The sequence below is a fragment of the Panthera tigris genome, chromosome A3, assembly GCF_018350195.1.
Source record: "Panthera tigris isolate Pti1 chromosome A3, P.tigris_Pti1_mat1.1, whole genome shotgun sequence".
Classification (NCBI taxonomy): Eukaryota; Metazoa; Chordata; class Mammalia; order Carnivora; family Felidae; genus Panthera; species Panthera tigris.
The window spans coordinates 117,092,670-117,114,919 of record NC_056662.1 but is presented as its reverse complement, the minus strand read 5'-3'; the positions used below and the strand labels follow the sequence as shown (position 1 = coordinate 117,114,919).

At 36.9% G+C, this 22,250-nt stretch overlaps 1 protein-coding gene across 5 annotated transcripts in view; it reads left to right on the top strand.

The window, feature by feature from the left end:
- The window catches only part of BABAM2 (BRISC and BRCA1 A complex member 2), a 395,194-nt gene that overhangs the window by 69,175 nt on the left and 303,769 nt on the right, over positions 1 to 22,250 (top strand). For all 5 annotated transcript variants that reach the window (XM_007088867.2, XM_042982266.1, XM_042982264.1 and 2 more), the window contains exon 4: positions 17,728 to 17,822. In XM_007088867.2, coding sequence (XP_007088929.1) covers positions 17,728 to 17,822 — 95 coding nt within the window. The remainder of the gene's footprint in view (positions 1 to 17,727; positions 17,823 to 22,250) is intronic.

Below are 22,250 nucleotides of genomic sequence, written 5' to 3'. Positions count from 1 at the left end.
AACATTTTGATACTTCACCTTGAATACTTCAGTATATATTTCCCAAGTAAAGAATATTTTTCTTCTGTAGAATCTCAATTCCATTATCACACTCAAGAAATTTAACAGTGATAGAATAAGATGATTTAATAAGTGGCCCATACTTATATTTCCACCATTGTCTGTTAATGTCCTTTTAGCACTTTTCCCCTGGTCTCTGATCCGGTGAAAGATCATGCACTGTATTTCCTGTTCATATCTATTGAATTTTCTTTAATCTAGAACAGTTCTCTTAGCCTGTTTTTGGGTGTTGTTTTTGTTTTTGTTTTGTCACTCATGGTATCAATGGTTTTGAATGAAGAGTGCAGGCTGTTTTGTAGAATGTCCCACAACTTGTTCTGTCTGATTACCTCTTCTCGATTGTATTTAGGCCAAACATGTCTGTCAGACTTTCTAAATAAGTGATGTTCTGTCCTCTGTGTAGTCATCAGAGGGTCCGTGATGTCCATTTGGTCCATTGTTGGTGCTGCTAAGTTTGACTCTGTGGTTAAATTAAGGTGATATTTGCCAGATTTCTCCATTGTAAGGATACCTTTTTGTACTGTGGTGATTGTATTATTGTAGTAATACTATTGTAGTAATAATACTTATGTTATTAATAATCTGTCGGGTGATACTTTGAGACTGTATCCTGCTCCCCAATAACCAAATATTTTTAGTATCGTTTGGCAGTTCCTATCCCAAATCAATAATTCATTAGTGCTTGTAGTTATTTTTATAAATGTCTTACCTCGGGGTGCCCGGGTGGCTCAGCCAGTTAAGTGTCTCCCTCTTGATTTCGGCTCAGGTAATGATCTCAAGGTTGTGGGATCCGGCCCTGCCTTGGGTTCTGTGCTGACAGTGCAGAGGCTGTGTCAGATTCTATTCTCTCTTTCTCTCTCACTCTCTCTCTGCCCTTCACCTGCTTGCATGCTCCCTCCTTCTCTCTCAAAATAAAGAAGTAAACTTAAAAAAAAAGATGTAAGCTTATAAAAATATTTTAATAAAAAAATCTAACTGTCTTACCTCTGACATCGTATCTCTTAGATTGCAAGCTTTATTGGTGGCAGAATCCCTTCATTCTTTTTCTGTTACTGACACGATGTGGAGTGTTGTATATGCTTCATATTTTCTGAGGTATTGGAGGAATTAATAAGTGAAGATTATCTCTGTATAAAAGGAAAGAAGTCTTCTTTTACCTTGTCACCTGAACCCAAATCTTTATAGTCACATACTCCTTTCTGAAGCTTCCTCAAGTGCACAGTAACTGTTACCATTTTGTTTGCATTGCTTCACATTTCCTTTTAACGCTTTCTGCAGCATCCTCTAAAGGACAGTCTCCTTTTCTTCTCTGTAAATGCAAAGCTGCTTACTCTGTTCACTTAAACCAGCCTTTTTATCCATCTCACTGTCAGTTACTTCCCAGACCGTGAAATGTAAATACATACATGGCTATCCCTGCATTAATGATGTGTATATGAAAATCAAGCTTATCTGCTAAGTTTTCCTTTCCTACTGTTTTCCCAGTTTCTCACAACTTCTTGACGCTCATCATTACTGATTTGCTTTCAAATTATATTTAGTTCCTAACTACTTTTTAAAACTACAAAAAAAAAAAATCACAGGAAGGTTGGGAAAGCTTGCTTTCTTTTTATGGTATCAGATACATTACAGTCATTAAAAAGGAATTGGTAATAAATTGTATTAATGAAACAGTTTGTGAATATGCGTTAGAAAATTATTAAGACTAAAATTTTCTGCAGTAGAATATTTATTACTCAATAACGTAATGCTAATTCATAGCATTTGGCTTAAAATATTGTTATTTTATGCACTGAAATCAGTATACAAAAATTCAAGGTTAAAGGTTCATTTAAAACATATTATAACATCTGAAGATGGGACTTTTATGCCCCTTTCCTAATAAGTCCAGATTTCTAAGTATCAGCAACATAGCAAATTCCCTGGTGTACACTTAAGTCATGTAGCTTAATTTCCTGAGAACTGTCCACTGAAATAACCGGGGATGTTTAACTTGCAGAAGACTAAAGGAAAGGTCATTTGCAGATGAATCTGAGGACTGCTGTGTAGAATAATGCTTAGGGTTAGGACCACCCTTAATAGGTAAAAGTGATTTGTAGGCATATGTATTTTTCATCATACAAAAGAGCTTTTTCCATCAACTGTTAATTGCCCAGCCACAGAAAGTGCTGCCCAATGAAGTAGTGAGTGCATTTTTACCAGGAAGGAGCCATGGAAGGTTGCATGACATTTCCTTCATTCTCTCTGTGCTCTTCTTTCATTTGTCCCTCTAGATCTGTGCTGCCTAACATGGTCAGTACTAGCCTCCTGTGGCTATGTAGTAGCTGAAATACGGTGAGTCTGAATTGAGCTGTGCTGTGTGACACATCAGATTCTGAACTCTTCATTCTGAAAATAATTTAAAATACCTCACTAATTATTTAGATACTGATTACATGTTGAAATGATGCTATTTTAATCTATTGGCTAAATTAATGTATTAATTATTTTTACATATGATATTTATTAAATATTTACTTATTAAGAATAATGATCAGTTCTAGATAAGAAGATGTAAAGACTCTCCACCCTATCTATCTCTCAGCAGTTACGGTGGAAAACCCTAGAATACTTAAAGAATACATAGAGCGAATATGTGAGGACTCTTGAAAGCAATAGCAGGCATACTAAGAACAAAAATTTGAACTCGAAGCATGACTCATATAGAGGTTAGTTTTCTGTATTGCCCCTCCCCTTTTTTTTCTTTCATTTCTCCTGGTTTAGACCATAGGGCACCCTAGATCCTGGAACTGTGTAGTAAGCATGGACAGAAAAAGCTGTAGTGAAACCCTTTGTCTTAGGTCAGAAGACCAAAAAGAGGGGGGAGGAGGCTTTAGGATGGAGCTTTTTTAATTTACTCTTGGCCCAAACTCAGCCAAGTTCCAGTGATGCAAATAGACTTCTGCAGCAGCGTCTCAAACTTTTCTTTTGCTATTTTACTGCTAGGTGGGCATGGTTATGGGAACTGAAGCATGGGGAGGCTAAAACTTCCACTTTCTAGCCCGAGTTCCAGGAAAAGACACCCCTGGGAGCCAGAAAATATAGGCAGAAATCCTGGAGAGGAGGGAGCTGGAGAAAAGGATCCTTTAATTTGTGTATGAAGTCTCAGGCTTGCTCCTCAAGCTGCACATGTATGGAACCAGACAGAATCAATGTAGCAAAGGCTTTGAGAATTGATCTGTGGTGTAGCCCAGTGCCAAGATCTCAGACTGGTCTCTGGGTAACATATACTTGGGAAAAATCGGAATAGCATTAAGCGGCTTTGAAAACTATCCTGACATTTGAATCAAGTTTGCAGAAGATGGCTCAGCATTTTCAGTTTGAACCTAATTGAATGGCAATTCATTCAGCAACTTATTTATTTATTTATTTATTTATTTATTTATTTATTTATTTAATTTAATTTGAGAGAGAGATCAGGGGAGGGGGCAGAGAGAGAGAGAGAGAGAGAGAGAGAGAGAGAATCTTAAGCTCCATGCTCGGTGTGGAGTCTGATGTAGGGCTCGATCCCATGAACCTGGGATCATGACCCGAGCCGCAATCAAGAGTCGGCTGCTCAAACTACTGAGCCACCCAGGTGCCCTCATTCTTAATGAAATGGATAAATTCCTTACAAGACACAAACCGTCACAAGTCTTTCAAGAAGAAACAGATAATCTGAATAGATTTATATCTGTTAGAACAGTTGAGTTCATAGTTAAAAACAGGCTTTCAAAAATAAAAATGCTGGCCCAGATGATCTCAGATGACTTTTATTAAAGAAAATGGCACCATTTCTATGCAGTCTCTTCCAGAAATTGAAGTGGACACAAAATTTCCGAATGCATTTTACAAGGTCAGCATCCTCCTGATGTCAAAACCAGTGAAAGAAAGTACCAGAAAAACAAAATAAGCTATAGATAAATATCCGTCATTTGAAGAGAGGAGCAAAACTCTTCAAAAAATATTAAGAAATTGAATCTAAGAGAAAAAAATTCATATGAAATGCATTATGACCAAGCAGGTTTTATTCTGGGAATAAACCACAGCTAACATCATACATGGTAAAAGACTAAATGCTTTCCTCCTAAGATTGAGAACAAGGCTAGGGTGTTCACGTTTATGACTATATCCCATTATACTGAAAGTCATAGATAGTGTACTGTGGCAAGAAAAAGAAATACAAGATATACATGTTGGAAAGGAAGAGATAAAACTGCCTTTATTCACTTACCACATGTTTGTCGACATAGAAAATCCCAAGGAATTTCCAAGAAACTTCCTGACCCATTGAGTCCAAAGGTATAGGATATAAGGTCAGCATAGGAAAATCAATCCTATTTCTTTATACTAGCAAGAACGATCAGAAACAACATTTAAAAGTAGTGCGCTTATAATAGCTACCCTACCAAAAAAAAAAAAAGGGAAAAGAAAAAAATACTCCGTTGTGAATCTATTAAGATATGTTCAGGATCTCTATGTAGGTGAAAGGAATCAGAGACCTCAGTAAATGGAAAGATACCACATTCATGGATTGGAAAACTCAGTATACTTGTTATTTTTTCTAAATTGATCTACAGTTTTAGTGCAATCCCCATCAGGATCCCAATAGGATTTTGTAGATATTAAAAACATTACTTTAAAATTTATTTTAAAAGACGAATCAGAATAGCCAAAAATTTTTGGAAAGAACCAAGTTGGAGGAATCAGACAATTCAGTTTTAAGACTGATTATCAGGGGCAGTGTGGTATTGGCAAAAGAATAGATACCACTCAATAAAACAAAATAGTCCAATAATTAAGCCACGTAAATATGGTCAATTGATTTTTCACAATTAGGCAAGAGAACTTCGGTGGAAAAAGGATAGTCTTCTCGACAAATAGTGCTAGGACGATTGGGCATTCATATGCTCTCCCCGCCCCCAAAGAAGGATCTTGACCTATATCTTAAGCAATGTACAAAATATAACTCAAATTACATTCTGAAATGTCAAATTCCAAACTATAAAACTCCGAGAAGAAAACATAGCAGGAAGTCTTGGTGACTTGAAGTAGGCAATGAATTCTTAGATACAACACCAAAAACAGTCCTTAAAAAAAGTTGATGGGGCACCTGGGGTGGCTCAGTCAGTTAAGCCTCCAGCTTCGGCTCAGGTCATGACCTCACAGTCTGTGGGTTCAAGCCCCACTCCAGGCTGTGCTGACAGCTCAGAGCCTGGAGCCTGCTTCGGATTCTGTCTCTTTCTCAAAAGTAAAGAAACGTTAAACAAAAAAAAAATATTTTTTTTTAAGTTGATAAATTGGATTTTTACCAAAATTAAAAACTTTAGTTCTGCAAATGCTTTTGAGACAATGAACAGATAAGACACAGTGGGAGAAAATATTTGCAAATCCCTTATCTGACAGAAGACAAATTTCACCAAAGAAGATATACAGAAAGCAAGTAATAAGCACATGAAAAGATTTTCACTTCATTGGTCATTAGGGAACTGCAAGTTAAAACCATTGAGAAGCCATGACACGCCTATTAGAAGGACTAAAAACAACACGGACAGTGACAACAGCTACAAACTGACCACATCAGGTGTTGGTGAGAATGTGTGGCAGTTGAAACTCTCTCTCATGCCTTGTTTGTACTACTGTTAAATAGCCCTTCCGGAAAAGCAGTTTGGTAGTATGTTTTTGGGTGAAAGATACACTTTTTCACATGGCCTACTGATCTCACTCTTAAGTATTTGTCTAGAAATTACGATAATAATTTCTGTAGAAATGAAAATTTTCTGTTCACACAAAACCCTGTACATCGATATTCGTAGTAGCATTGTTCATGATCATCAAAAACTGGAACTATGTCCTCCACTGGGTAAATGGATAAACAAACTGTGTATCCTTAGAATGGAACACTAGTCAGCTATAAAAAGGAACGGACTGTTGATACGTGCACTTAAGTGTATCAGTACATTTGGCCTGATCTCCAATAGCTATGCTAAGTGAAAAACCTTCTAAAAGGTTACAGACTGTGTGATTCCTTTGTATAACATTCTGGACAATGTGAAACTGAAGTGACAGAGAACAGATCAGAGGTTGCCAGGGCTGAGGGATGGTGGGAAAGTCTAACTACAGAAGGATAGCACGAGGACATTTTGGAGGATGATAGAATTGTTCTGTATCCTAGTTTTGGTGGTTTACACAGATCTGTGTATGTGAATCTATGCATGTGATAAAAAAAACCAAAAACTGATGTAATTAAACACAAAAAAGGAGAACTGTGCTGTATATAAAAATTTTTTAAATAGTTTAAAATTTAATTTCACCCTTTTCATGTGGTTACTAATAAGTTAAAATTAGGTACATTGCTTGTATTATATTTCTGTTGTCCAGCACAGCTTTAGAAATGCAAAGAAGGATAAGATGTGGTCTCAATCTAGAGAGAGGGATCTCTAGATAGAAGGAAGTCTCATGAGGAAAGGTGGCCAATTTAAATTACCTGCTCAGGGGTGCCTGGGTGGCTCACTTGGTTAGGCATCTGACTTCGGCTCAGGTCATGACTTCACGGTTCAAGCCCCATGTCGAGTTCTGTGCTGACAGCTCAGAGCCTGGAGCCTGCAGCCTGCTTCAGATTCTGTGTCTCCCTCTCCCCTCTCCCCTCTCCCCTGCTCGCACTCTGTCTCTCTCTCTCTCTCTCTCTCTCTCTCTCTCAAAAATAAACATTAACATTAAGAAAAAAATAAATAAATTACCTGTTTAATCTGTCTCCACTTCCATTGTTTCTTCTACAGGTAGTTTTTGAGGACATGTTTCATGCAAATTATGCCAACTTTCGGATATGATAATTCTTTACAGTCTCTTTTCCTTGAGGAAAAGAAATTCTACCTCTCAAAACAAAATGTGTGCTCTACAATGGAATCATTGACACTGTCTCTGAATTTGTAGGACAAACGGTGTATCTTTGAGGCACTTGATCAATTTTTTCATGATATCCTTGTGCTGAATGTTTAAGCTCATAGTGTTATTGGGTAAATATTATTTAAATGATCGTACCCAAGAGGTACTGATTAATGGAACTGTGGCTGCCAGAGAGGGAGTTTTCCAGAAGCATGCTTATATCTGTTTATAATGCAGAACTGGGAGTGCCAACCCAAAATTGGAATAGAATCTAAGAATATTATAACGGGCTGTAAATAGAGAGATAAATCTAACAAGATTGAAATATAATAGGGATAAATTTAAAATCCTGAAATGGATTCCGAAATTCAGCTGTCCAAATTAAGAATGAGAGATACGTGGCTTAGTGTATATATGAAAGTCTTGGGGCTTTTAGTTGTTAAGAAGCATAATACAAGTCAACACTGATGTGGCTGCCAAAAAAACAGTTTCAATTTGCAGTGGTACTTACTAATAAAAGCTTATCTAAAATGAAGGCATGGATTTTTTTTTTTTTACTTGATTCTGTGTTCTTTAGAACACACTTGTTATGTGTAGTTCTGGGTTATTATTTTCTAAGAGGGCTATGGACAAACTGGTACACATGCAGAGAAGAGAGAGGAGAGGACGATAAAGGAAATTGAAGCCAAGTTATATGAGGAGTAGTGAAAGCAGCTGGGGTATTTAGCCTGGTCAAGAGGTGACTCATGGTGGGGTTGACAGAGAGGTCATAAGAACTGCCTGCAGATAATTGAAGGGCTATGATATTAAAGTGAAACTAGAATTGTTCCATAAATTTTTAAGATCCAATGGATGAAATTTTTGGAGAGAAAGAGAATTAAATTTAAGTGTAAGGAAACATTATCAAGAGTTGGAGCTAACCGTTGGAAATGAGTCACCTCTCCAAAGTCTTTTGTAAAACTATTGCTTGAACCTACCTTTTTATTGAAAATCTCCATCACCCTGGCATTCCCACAAGACGTGTTTGACTCTTACTTCCTATACTTGGTGTTTCAGTAAATTAGCATTTTATGCAGCAACTGATAACAATAATTCTTTGATCATTGGCAAAACTCCACTTATTTACCATTTGAATTGTTTCTTTGACAAGCCAGCATGATACTATTTCAGTGGTTTACGAATAAGGAAAGGAGCCTGTGGACAAGCTGTGTTCTTTCTGTAACTGGGGAGCAGGACATCTGGTCCACCCTGCGGATCTAAGTAACTGGGCCTTCCGGAGATGGTGCCGATATCTTGTAAAGATTGTCAGCTGCATAGGCATGTGAATAAAAACTGTCTTGCACCTGGAATTTATGTGATTTCATGTATATGTAATATTATGAGCCATGGTAGATAATGTATTTTCAAAGGGAGGAACTTCTGCCCCATTGGTCCCATTAGGGACCAATATGGTAGCCATCTTGGTCAAATTGCCAATATGGCAATTTTTAGGGAGTCATAAAAATAAGACTTGAAACTACCATTTTGTTGTTAGGTGGTCATGACACTTCTAGCCATTCTGTGTTTTGTTTCTTTTCTTTTTCCTTCTTTTTTTTTAACCTCACCTTGTATCACCTCTGATCCTATTTTTATTTCTTTTTCCTCTTACCTATTCTTCCCCCTTTATGAAAAGTTGAACTAAGCAGTATTCAAGTAATGTGTACTCTGTGTTCGTATCATCTTCTCCAGGGTGAAATAAAGGAAATACAGTGTTATTGCTCTCCTATATGATTTGTGTTGGTCTTTTCTCCACCATCCCAGCCTTGAGGTCAGGTACTATGTTTTCGACTTCCTGTATAACTCCCCAGGTGTCCAATATGTGCATCTGTGCATGGTGGGTTTTTAATAAAAGTCTTTGACTGATTTACTGACTATTCACCCTAGCAAGAAAACAATGCTGGATTTTATTCCAAAGAGGCTATAGAGTATTGAGGCAGAGTGTTTCATGAGTTCTTTGAGGTCGAAGGTAAAGTGTTTGAGAAATTCTGAAATGTAAGAGTGTGAGATTCTGAAAGATGTTTAAATTACTTCCGTGTTTTGAAAAATATTTGTATAATGTTTTTACTGTATGCAATATAGTAATTTTTCTCTCTCTCTCAAAAGATTTTCTTTAGTTGAGGGTATGGTAATTTGGTATACATTGTTTCTTTAAAAAATTGTATATTCAAATACTTTTGTCTCTTTAACAATTTTTAAAAATCACCAAAAATTTAAAAAAAATCAGTATTCCCCAGTATTTTCCTTTAGAAGGAGACATTTGGGAAACTTTTTGGAAAATACAGATCTTTGTTAGTACTTACCTTAATAAAAGTATTCTTTGCTTTTAAAAAGGGCTCATTGTAGAGTTACTTTAAATGGAAAACTCCCCAACTACATTTTCAAGATGATTTTATTTATAAAAATTAAATTTACTCATAACCATTGAGTAAACACTTTCTTTTTTTTTTTTAATGTTTATTTATTTTGAGGGAGAGAGAGAGAGAGTGTGAGTAGGGGGAGGGCAGAGAGAGAAGGAGACACAGAATCCGAAGAAGGCTTCAGGCTCCGAGTTATCAGCACAGAGCCCGATATGGAACTTGAACCCACAAACCGCAAGATCACGACCTGAGCCGAAGTTGGATGCTTAACTGACTGAGCCACCCAGGCGCCCTGGGTAAACACTTTCTAATTTATTTGTGTTTAAGTTAAGATTAAAGTAGAACAGATTTTTACATCAGATTAAAAAACAGTGTCATTGAGATTTAATTCACGTACCATCCAGTTCACTCTTGGAAGTGGATACAATTCATTGGTTTTTAATACATTCACAAGGCTGTACAACCATCAATATTAATTCCAACATTAATTTTCATCATCACTAAAAGAATCTTTGCACTCATTATCATTAGTGTTCCCTCCCTCTTCCTCTCATCCTGGCCTCTGGTAACTGATAATCTGCTTTCTGTCTCTGTGGATTTACATATTATGGACATGGCATGTAAATGGAATTACACGGTAATCGTATACTATATGTGGCCTTTTGTGTCTGTTTTCATTTAGCATAAAGTTTTCAAGGTCATTCATATTGTAACATATATCAGTGCTTCTTTCTTTGTAGTTGAATGATACTCCATTTTATTTCTACATTGATCAGTTGATGGCCTTTGGGCTGTTCCACTTTTTGGCTGTTTTCCACTGCTGCTGCAAGCATTCATGTCCAAGCTTTTGTGTGGACATACATTTTCATTTTTCTTAGGTATGTACCTAGCAGTGGAATTGGTGGGTCATAAGTTAACTCTAAATTTAACATGTGGAGGAACTGCCAACCTGCTTTCCAAAATGATGGCACTGTTTTATATTCCCACCAGCAGAGTGTGAAGGTTCCAGTTTTTCCACATCCTCACCAGCACTTACTTTTTGATTCATACCAATCACAGTTGGTATGAAGGGGTATCAAATTGTGGTTTTGGTTTTCATTTCCTTAATGACTAATGATGTTGAGCATGTTTTCATACGCTTATTAATATTAATCTCTTCTGTATCTTCTTTGGAGGAATGTCTATTCAACTATTTTGTCCATTTTCATTTTCAATTACTTAATTTATTAAAGTTAACTTTCTTTTTTAAAAATTTTAATTCCAGTGTAGTTAACATACAGTGTTATATTAGTTTCAGGTGTACAGTATAGTGATTCAACACCTTGATGCCTCACTCAGTGATCATCTTAAGTGGCCTCTTAATCCCCTTCACCTATTTCACCCATCCCCCACCCACCTTCCCTGTGGTAACCGTCTGATTGTTCTCTATGGTTAAGTGTCTGTTTTTTGTTTGTCTTCCTTTTCCCCCCTTTGTTCATTTGTTTTGCTTCTTAAATTCCACATGAGTGAAAGCATATGGTGTTTGTCTTTCCTGACTTATTTCATTTAGCATCATACTCTTCAGCTCCATTCATGTTGTTGCAAATGGCAAGATTCCTTTCTTTTTTTCTGGCTGAGTAGTATCCCGTTGTATGTATACACTACATCTTCCTTAGCCATTTTTCTATCACTGGACACTTGGGCTGCTTCCAGAGTTTGGCTATTGTAAATAATGCTGCTTCTGCCCGTTGTTAAGTTGGGTTATTTGTCTTTTTATTGTTGAGGTATAAGAGTTCTTTGTATATTCTAGATAGAAGTCCTTTATCAGATATATGATTTGCCAAATCGTGTATTTCCCCTCTTCAGATTGTCTTTTCACTTTCTAGACAATGAACTTTGAAGGACAAAGTTTAAAATTTTTTGGAGGTTCAGTTTACCTAGTTTTTCTTCTGTTGTGTGGGCTTTTGATTTCATATCTAAGTAAACATTCTTGTTATGAAGGTTTATTCTTACGTTTTCCTCAAAAAGTTTTATAGTTTTTTCTCTTACGCTTAGGTCTTTGATCCATTTTGAGTTAATTTTTGTGTATGATGTGAATTAGGGACTCATTCATTCTTTTACATGTGGCTGTCCAGTTGGCACAGCACCATTTGTTAAAAAAGGCCATCTTAGTCTGTTCAGGCTGTTCTAACAAATTACCCTACATTGGATGACTTAAACAACAATATTTCCCACAGTTCTAGAGGCTGGGAAGTCTGAGATGAAGGTGCTGTCATAGTCAGTGTCTAGTAGGTCTGCTTCCTGGTTCATGGTCTGTCTTTTTCACTGTAACCTCACATAGCAGAATGGGGCAAGGGAGCTCTCTTGGGTCTTTTTTAAAGGGGATTAATCTTGTTCACGAGGGCTCTGCCCTTATGACCTAATCACCTATCAAAGGCCTTACCTCCGAATACCATCACATTGGGGATTGGGTTTCAACATATGACTTTTAAGGGGGATACATTCAGTCAGTAGCAGACTCTTTCATTTAAAAATTTTTAATTTGTGGTAAAAATAACATAAAATTTACCATCTTAATAATTTTTTGTGTATATTTCAGTAGTGTTAACAATATTTAGTTGTACAACTAATCTACATAACTTTTTTCATCTTTAAAAACTGAAATTCTGTATCAGTTAAACAGCTCCCAAGTCTCTCCTTCTCCCCCCGCCCGCCCTGCCCCCCAGCTCCTGCTAACCACCATTCTTTCTGTGTCTATGAATTTGACTACTCTTGGTACCTCGTAAAAGTGGACTCATAAACTATTTGTCTTTTTGTGACTGGCTTATTTTCACTTACCATAGCATCCTCAAGTTTCATCCATATTCTAGGATGTGTCAGAATGTTCTTTTTAAGGGCCGAAGAATATTCCATTGTATGTGTATACCATATTTTGTTTGTCCATTGATGGACACTTGTGTTGTTTCCATTAGGCTATTGTGAATCATGCTGCTGTGAACATGGGTGTACAAATATTTGTTTGAAACACTGATTTCACTTCTTTTAAGTATATACCCCAAAGAGTGGAATTGCTTAGTCATAAGGCAATTCTATTTTTAAATTTTTGAGGTACTGCCATATTGTTTTCCATAGCAGCTGTACCATTTTACATTCTTATCAGTGGTATACAAGGGTTCCCATTTCTCCACACCCTCTCCAACACTTGATATGTTATCTTTCTCTCTCTTTTTCTCTTATAGTAGTCAGCTCTTTTTTTAAATAGTAATACTTTTTATGAGTGTGAGGTGGTGAGAACACTCTTTTCGCCTCATTGAATTCCCTTGGCACTCTTGGCAAAAATCAATTGATTATAATAAAATAAGTCACAGGGATGAAAAGTATAATATAGGCAATATAGTCAATAATATTGTAATATACTTATCGTGGTGAGCATTTTGTAATGTGTGTAATGTATATAGTGATTGTTGAATCACTGTGTTGTACACCTGAAACTAATATATGTCAAGAATACTTCAATTAAAAATAAAAAAAAATCAGTTGACTACAAATGTCAGAGCATTTCCAGACTCTGAATTTTATTCCATTGATCAGTATGTCTGTTCTTATGTCAGCACCACACTGTCTTGATTAGCGTGTCTCCATGATAAGTTTTGAAATTGGGAAGCAGGTCTTCCAACTTGTTTTTTTCCAAGATTGCTTTCGAGCCATCCTGGAACCCTTACATTTCTGTATGACATTTAGGATTGGTTTGTCAATTTCTGCAAAAAAAGAGCCAGGAGGGATTTTGATAGGGATTGCATGAAATTTGTGGATTAATTTAGGAAGTATTGTCATCTTGACAATATTGAGGCTTCGGATCCATGAACATGAGATGTCTTTCCATTTATGTAGTCCTTCTTCCATATCTTTCCATTGTTTTATAGTTTTCAGTGTACATGTTTTGCTGGTTTTGCTAAATTTATTCCTAAGTATCTTATTCTTTTTGATGCTGTTGTAAATGGATTTAAGAAAAAATTCATCTCTGGATTTTTCATTGCTAGTGTTATAAAAATGTAATTTATTCTACACATTAATTTTGTCTCTTGCAACTTTGTTGAACTTGTTTATTTTGGTGTGTTTGTGTGTATGTGTATTCCTTAGGATTTTCTATATGCAAAATCATGTCATCTGTGTATAGAGATAATGTTTTTTCTTTAAATCTGGATGCCATTCATTTCTTTTTCTTGCCTAATTGCCCTGTCTAGAACCTCCAGTCAAATGTTGAGTAGAATTGGCAAAAGTGGATTTCCTTGGATCAGATTTTTAATGTTTAGTGGTTTGGAAATACGTATTACTGACAGTGATACTTTGGGAACTTGAAAATCCAGCTTTATGTCCTCTTGTAGTAACAAAAGTAGTAAAATCTTTTATTTTAAGTTTATTTATTTTGAGAGCGAGTGGGGAAGGGGCAGAGAGAGAGGGAGAGACAGAATCCTAAGCAGGCTCTGTGCTGCGAGCACAGAGCCCGACACGAGGCTCGAACCCATGAAGTGTGAGATCATGACCTGAGCCAAAATCGGATGCTTAACCCACTGAGCCACCCAGGTGCCCCAAAACTTCTGTTGGAATTTAGCATGCTGTTTATTTTTTGAATATTAATATGCACAATAGAGTCTAGCTTGGCTTTTTCCAAAACTTCTATGCCTCTGCTTTGTTAGCCTTATGAATTTGTTTTCTAAATGTCACTGAAGTAGGCCAACTGTGGGACTTCTAAAAACATTATCTCTAATGTATATGTCCTAAGGAATTGTGTGTACTGAGTAGAGTTGAATAAGAATGAGTAATCAGGATGTTCATATTGTCTCTATTAGTGCTACTTAGTTTGGGTTAATAATGCTTTACAGTTAGCACATTTGAAGTAAGTTTATAATTTGTAATAGATACAGTTGACAAGCAGAGATAATGATAGTGGGTAAGGTGATGAGGAGGTAGTGATTATACTACTTTTGATAATTTAATTCTACATCCAACTTCTGAAAAGCATATTTTCCTTTTTAACCCTTTAAAAAAATTCCAGTATAATTAATATGCAGTGTTATATTAGTTTCAGGTGTACAGTATAATAATTCAATAATTCTATACATTTCTCAGTGCTCATCAAAATAAGTGCATTCTAGGGGCACCTCGGTGACTCAGTTGGTTAAATGTTCGACTCTTGATTGTGGCTCACTCAGGTCATGATCTCACAGTTTGTGAGTTTGAGAATCCCTCCTCGGGAGTCTTTCTCCCTCCTTCTCTCTCTGCCCCTCCCCCGTTCATGCACACACACGTGCTTTCTCTCTGTCTCTCTCTCTCTCAAAGTAAAAAACTTAAAAAAATAAGTGTGCTCTTAATCTCCTTTATCTATTTCCCCCATCTGCCCAGCCACCTCCCCTCTGGTTTGTTCCCTAATTTGTTCTCTGTATTTAAGAATGTGGTTTTTTTTTGTCTCTTTTTTTCTTTGTTTTGTTTCTTAAATTCCACACGTAAGTGAAATCATATGATATTTGTCTTTCTCTGACTAACTTATTTCACTTAGCATTATAACGTCTAGGTCTATCCATGTTGTTGCACATCGCATTCTTTTTTATGGCCGAGTCATAATTCATCATGTGTATATACCACATCTTCTTTTTTTAAAAAAAAAATTTCTTAACGTTTATTTATTATTGAGGGACAGAGAGAGACAGAGCATGAGCATGGGAGGGGCAGAGAAAGGGGGAGACACAGAATCCGAAGCAGGCTCCAGGCTCTGAGCTGTCAGCACAGAGCCCGATGTGGGGCTCGAACTCACAAACCACGAGATCATGACCTGAGCTGAAGTTGGACGCTTAACCGACTGAGCCACCCAGGTACCCCTATATACCACATCTTCTTTATCCATTTATCTATCGATGGGCACTTGTGTTGCTTCTTTATCTTCGCTTTATAAATAATGCTACAGTAAACATAGGGGTGCATATAGCTTTCTGAAGTAGTGTTTTTGTTCTCTTTGAGTAAATATGAAGGGTATATTTTCTTGCTCATATTTATTCTCTATAGAAAGAGGTGGAAGTAGCTCTTCTATACTTTATTTCTTATTGTAGATTGTTAGCACTTAGATATCCAATTCAGAAAATAGAATTTTGTTAAATATATTGAACATTTCTTGAATATATTCTGTATGTTACACTTTGCCCCATTGGAAACACCAAATAAGTATAAGCCTGTTCATTCTCTGAATGCTTGCAAGATATTTAGGAAAATCAAATGTTTGTCCTTGTACTGCTCTGTATTTGTGGTTCTGTGTGTATATCCTGTCTCCCTGACTAAATGTAAGCTCCTTGAGGAGAACCATCTTTATATTGACAAAGTGTGTATCACAGTGCCTCACATATACCATGTGTTTATTATGAATTTTTGAAATCAGTAGAACAGGAAAAAAACAGTATAATACTACAGCTAAATACTCAAGTGAATGGCGTCACTAGTCAGTATTGTTGAATGTGAGGCAATGATGATTGGCGTGTACTGGATTTATCAGGAAAGTCTTCATGCAAGGCAGGGTTATTAAGTGGACTTATAAAGTCCACTTATAAAGGAGAGGTAAGAACTGAGCAAGGGGAAAGGGCATTTCAAGTAGGTGTCATAGTTTGGAGGTCAGTAAGCAGATCATATCGACTGGAATGGAAGGTTGGTATTGGCTTGTAGATAGAAGGGTGAACCAATAAGGAAGAACGTCGTATTTCAGAGGCCTTTAAGGCTAGTTTGAAAGATTTGCCCTTTACTCCATTTGACATTAGCAAATCATTGAAGTTTTTGGAGCTAGAAAGTTTTGGGGCAAAGCATTACTTTAAGAATGTTTACTTGGTGATAGCATATATTATGGGCTGGAGGGAAACTTGTACCAGGAGACCACTTAGGAGGGTAGGAAAATAATTGAGTTCTTCTAGTCTGTCGATTCTTAAAGAGCAGAGTTTTTTTCTTTTATCTTTAGTGGCTAGCATAGTGGCTACAGCAGAATTCAATTTTACTTTTTTTTGTTGGATGCATGAATGCATGAACTAGGTCATCTGGGCCTGGAGAGAGCTGTTAGCAGCAGGAAATACCCATGTGAGAAACATTTTGGAGGGAGAATTGAGGTGACTTGTTTTCTAACAGTATAAAGAGTGTGCGTAAGGTCAAAGAGGACACTCAAGTCACAGCATGGAGGATTAAGGAATCTCTAGAAATAGGAAAATCAGCTAAGGGAAGTGAGGAGCAAGAAAAGGGAGAGTCAGAGCATGTTTTTAGACTTGCAGAGTTTGAGACTGAAATACATAGTGCGTAGAGGTAGAGAGGCTCAAGTGAGAACTGAAGTCTAAGTGTATCAATTTGGATATTACTATGAAGATCTTGTCTGAGCAGGAAAAATGATTGGACTGATGAAACTCTGTGCGTGGGTACAGAGGTTGTGTGCACATGCACATGTATACACACTCATAAGCTAGAACCCAGTACATGTGTTCAATTGTCTGTACATTAATGTGCTGGTTGGTATTAGCAGAATGATGAGTACTGGTTCTTGGGGTGAGCAGAGGGGCAAAAAAAAAAAAATGCTAAAGAAGGAGACAGGAAAGGAACGGAGGTGGAAGAACTTAGCAACACAAATTTGTTAAGGAGACTTTGTAATTTGTCTTGTGTTTCAAGACAGTGTCAGCTAATAAATAATTAGGATACATTGTAGATATAAACCTGACCTTTTTGATTCCAAGCCAAATATTCTTTCCATTATACCAAAAGTTTGCATGTTTAATTTTTTCAAGGCAAGGTCCTTCTCTTTAGAGGAACAGTCTTCAGGAAAGGCTTCTTAATTAGCAGGCAGTGATTGGACGGTAACATTTTTTATAGAAAAATCTTCATGTGCTTTGGATGTGGATGCTTCCACTTTTCTGCTTGGGTATTTATATTTGTAGTGTGGTAGGAGACAAAACTTCTGATTGCATGTTGTAGATAGGAATTTAAAAGATGATATCATTTCTTCCATTTGAAGAATTAATCATTTAGGAGATGCTTTTCAAAAATTTATTTATTTATTTATTTATTTAGAGAGAGAGAACGCTCGGTAGGGGCAGAGAGAGAGGTGAGAGAGAATCCCAAGCAGAGAGAATCTGACAGCGCAGAGCCTGATGCGAGGCTTGAACTCATGAACCGTGAGATCATGACCTGAATCAGAATCAAGAGTCAGACGCTTAGCCGACAGTCACCCAGGCGTCCCTCAGAATTTTTTCTTCTTGTTAAAGTAAATGTAAACTCCTTTCTTTTTTTTTCAGAAGTGTCTTTGATGCATTCCTCAGAACATTCATAAATTAGCAAGGAAATACAAAAGGCCTGATGTTTTCTTTTCTTTCAGGGGATATCATTTTCAATGCCCAATACCCAGAGCTGCCCCCTGATTTTATCTTTGGAGAAGATGCTGAATTCCTGCCAGATCCCTCGGCTCTGCATGTGAGTACTGCAGGCTCGTTTTGGATGATCTTTATTTGTTGAAGGAAAATAAAATTAGCTTTTGACAATTGCTTGACAGATAAATTTGCCAAACATGTGGGGTTTTTTCCACCCCTTTTTTCCTCTGTCCTCTGAAATAAGTACAACTCTTCATGTGCCAACATAGTTTAAAGATTTTTTTTATTGGAGTTTTACTTGCAGACTATTTTGAATTAAAATCTGTAGCATATTGGTTAAAATATTTTTACTTCAGCTTAAAGAGACATGTTGAAGAGATTTCTTTACTTTAACTTAATATTTCATGCCTGCAATCAATTTTCTAATGTTTACTAACACTTCATCACAGAGCTTGTTAGGGGAGTGTTTCTTGGCTCTTCAAGAGGCCTTTTTTGTCTAGAAGTGAAAGTGGCAAATTTGGACTTGTATCCATATTATCTCAGTATTATTATCAGAAGGGTAAAGATCAGATTAAGTGCTCTTTATTAAGCAAGAGCAAAAACTTTGTAGTTAAAGTAAAATATTTCTGGGGTTAAAGCAGGGAAAGGAGCTGTGGTACTTGTCAGAGCACATGTGGTTTACATAAAAAATTGTGTGTTTTACATTGCTCATGGAGAAAAACATGTGCCATTTTGTTTAAAAGGTCTGACCAGACAAAATGTCTCTTTCTTTCCCTTCTCAAGTTCAGTTTTGCCATGATGCCTATACTATAAGAGGGTTTTATTGTTCAAAACTATGTCCTTTGTTTGGTCTTTTTTGTCTCAAAGTTTTGTAATTAAAAATTTTGATGACTTTGAAATCTTGTCCCCCCCCCCCTTTTTAAAAAGGGAAGTGTTAAACAGGAAGTTTTAACCCAAACCTAAAGAATTATCTTAAATTTTGGAACACAGCCGTAAAAATGCGATTGGCAAGAGTAGGCTGGGTTTGTTGCAAAATTTCTAATAATTACACTCAATCTGCTAGTTGATTTTCAAAAATGTGTAGTTTAAGGATGGTCCCTTTAGATGCTACGTGTTACACATTGACCCCATATTGAAGCGGAGGGGCTTACCTGGAGTTAAAGAGTCAGAAGTATCTCTACAGACCTCTTCTGTGTTAAATCTGCCCAGTGGAGGGTAACATATGCGAAATGCCAAAGATGTATTACAGGCTAAGTGCTCCAGGAATTTAAAGAAGGTTGTCGGAAAAGGCTTTGTAGTAGAGGTGACACTTGGGCTCACTCTCAAAGAATGGAGCCTGAGTAGGGAGTATGGCAGAGAGAATTTCAAACGGGGGGCATGACATAAGCAAATGAAATGTATAATGTATTGTAGCGCTACTGACAGGTTTGCTGAAGTGTAAGTTAATATAAGGAAGGGCTGGAAAAGGTTAGAGAGGGAAGTTGGGACAAGATTGTGGAGAACATTGAATGCTAGGTTAAGAGCCACTGAAGGAAATGATAATAACAGAATCATTCAATAGCAATGTGGTCAGTATAATGGATCAAGGAAAGGGTAAGGAGCAGAACTGAGGACTGTTGCAAAAATCTGGGGGAGGGCGAAGAAAGGGGCTTTGAGCTAGGATGATACAAGAGGGAATACCATGAAGGAAAGGATAAGAAATATTTACAACTTCTTTTTTGGGAATTGCCTTTAAAATTTGCAAGGCACATCTTCAATATTGAAAAGTATTGTGAGAGTGTAGAATTTAAAACCCAAAAGGACCTCGAGGTTCAGCTTATTCCACTTTTCTGTTTTATTTTATTTTTTATCGGTTTTGAAATTCTTTTTATTTTAGTATTTTTTGAGAGCGAGAGAGCGCCTGTGCAAGGGTGAGTGTGCAAGCAGGGGAGGGGCAGAGAGGGAGGGAGAGAGAATCCCAAGCAGACTGCACACCCAGCGCCTAGTGTGAGGTGGGGCTCGATCTCGCCACCCTGCGATCATGACCTAAGCCAGAATCCAGAGTCAGATGCTTAACCGACTGAGCCACCCAGGCACCCTACTATTTTTCTATTCTAATACTGAGAAAATGGACCTAGAATTGTATAATTGTGTCAGAGTTGATATTATAACTCTACTCTTCTTATATTTAGTCCCTGAGTGAAGTTTTTGCAGATGTTTTTGAGAAATTAGCTGAAGAGGAACAGCCAAAAAAAATCAAAGCACTATGTCTAAGAGGACAATTACAAATCTAGGGGAATGCTTTCTTCAGCTAGAGTCAATCTGAGGACTCAGGCAGGCTACCCAGTGCTTCTTCCGGCACCAGTGGTTTAGGCAAGTCTAGAAAAGCAACCAAGGGATACCGTCTGCGAGCTGGTGAGGTCCACCCAGCCCTAGAGGTACCCTGGATGTTCATTGTCATCTGGCTAAAACACTAGGACAGGATAAATGTCAGCAGACATCTCCCTGAGCGTAGCGTGCCTCCAAAGGACTTTTCCCTCACCTGTTAACAGGTTATGGTTTAATTCTTCAATTCAGGCAGAGCACAGTCACTAATAACCTGATTAGTCCATATGAAGTTCTGAATGAAGGAGGGATTACATATTTCATCACCTATGGAGCGGAGAACAGAATGTCTAGAGTTTTTGGATTTTCCCCTTGAAGTACTAATTGCAGGAGGGAATGAATAGGTACCCTTAGATTCTGGGAGTGTAGTCCAAAGTAGTCTCTGTGGCAAATAGGGAATTTCCCTGAAGTTACTGGGTTTTATCTTCAAAATTAAGAAAAATTATTTTGCATTTGATTCCATAATATGCTTGTGCTCTTTAATAAAAAGTGTATTAAATTACAAATATTTGAGAAAAAAATGTGTTCTACTTTGAGAAATACCGTTTTTGAGAATATTTTATTTATTCAATTTGTTTAAACTGGCTTCTTTCCATGAAAGGATTTGAAGTAAATTAAATAAAGGATGCACATAAAGTCAATAAAAATATGTGAGGTGCTCTAATCCATCAGATGAAGTCACCTCTTTCCACACTCAAGCTCTTCATTCACAGAGATGAGTTTCATTAAGGACTTTGAGATCCTCAGATGAATGCAAAATACTAGATAGAGATACCAGATCCAGATAAATACTAGATAGACACCAGAGACAAGTATCTCATGGACACCAGAGTCATAAAATCATGGAGTTATAAATGTAGTTGTCCAGTGGTTCCCACTTCTGGCTATCCATTAGAATAATTTAGGAATCCTGTTGAAAATACAGATTCCTGGATCCCACTGGAATAGCGAATTACACCTCTAAGGGAGCTGAAGAGTCATTAAATTCTCTGGGCCATTTCTATGTATTAGTTTGTGAACTGCTATTGGGAATCACTCATTGAACCCATCTTTTATAGTAACGTCTCCAACAGAAGGTCATTTGTCTTTGCTTGACATTGTTTCCAGTGAGGTATCATTTTCCATTTTGGGGACAGTTCCATTTCTTTTCTTTTCTTTTTTTTTAATTACCAGCTTTATTGAGACATAGTTTATGTGCCATGCAATCCGCCCATTTAAAGTGTATAATTCAGTGGTTTTTAGTATATTGACAGAGTTGTGTAACCATTGCCAGAGTTGAATTTACATTTTTAAAAACTGTAGTAGAATTGACATTTTAACATTATTTGCTTTCAAGGGTACAACATAATGATTTGATATTTGTATTTATTGTGAAGTGATCACCACAGTGTCTAGTTAACATCTGTTATTATCAAAGTCAAATTTAAACATTAGCAGTCACTTCCCTATCCTCCCCACTCCTACCTGTATCCACTCTAAGCAGTAACTATTCTGCATTCTGTCTCTGTGGATTTGCCTGTTCTGGACAGTTCCTATAAATGGAATCAGACAATATGTGCTCCTTTGTGACTGACCAGTTTCATCAGCATACAGTTTTCAACGTGTCATGTATCACTACTTCATTATTTATTGCTAAATAATACTGAATTGTGTGCATATACCACATTTTATGTATCCATCATCAGTTGATAAACATTTGGGTTGTTTTTATGTTTTGGCTATTATAAGGACTGTTTTAATTGTTCTTGGATATATCCCTAGGAGTAGAATTGCTGTGTCAAATGGTGACTATGTTTAGCTTCTTGAGAAACTCCCAGGCTGCTTTCCAAAGTGGCTATACCATTTTACATGCCCACGAGCAGTATATAAGTGTTCCAGTTTATCCACACCCAAATAACCAAAATTTGTTATTATCTGTGTTTTTGATTATAGCCTGTGAAGTGGTATCTCATTGTGGTTGTGGTTTGTGTTTTGCTGATGGCTAATGGCGTTTTGCATCTTTTCATGTCCTTATTGGCCATTTTTATAACTTCTTTGGAGAAGTGTCTGTTCAAATCCTTTGCCCATTTTTTAAATTGAGTTATTTGCCTTCTGTTGTTGAGGTGTAAGAGTTCATTGTATATTCTGGATATAAGGTATATGACTTGTCACAATTTTCTTCCATTCT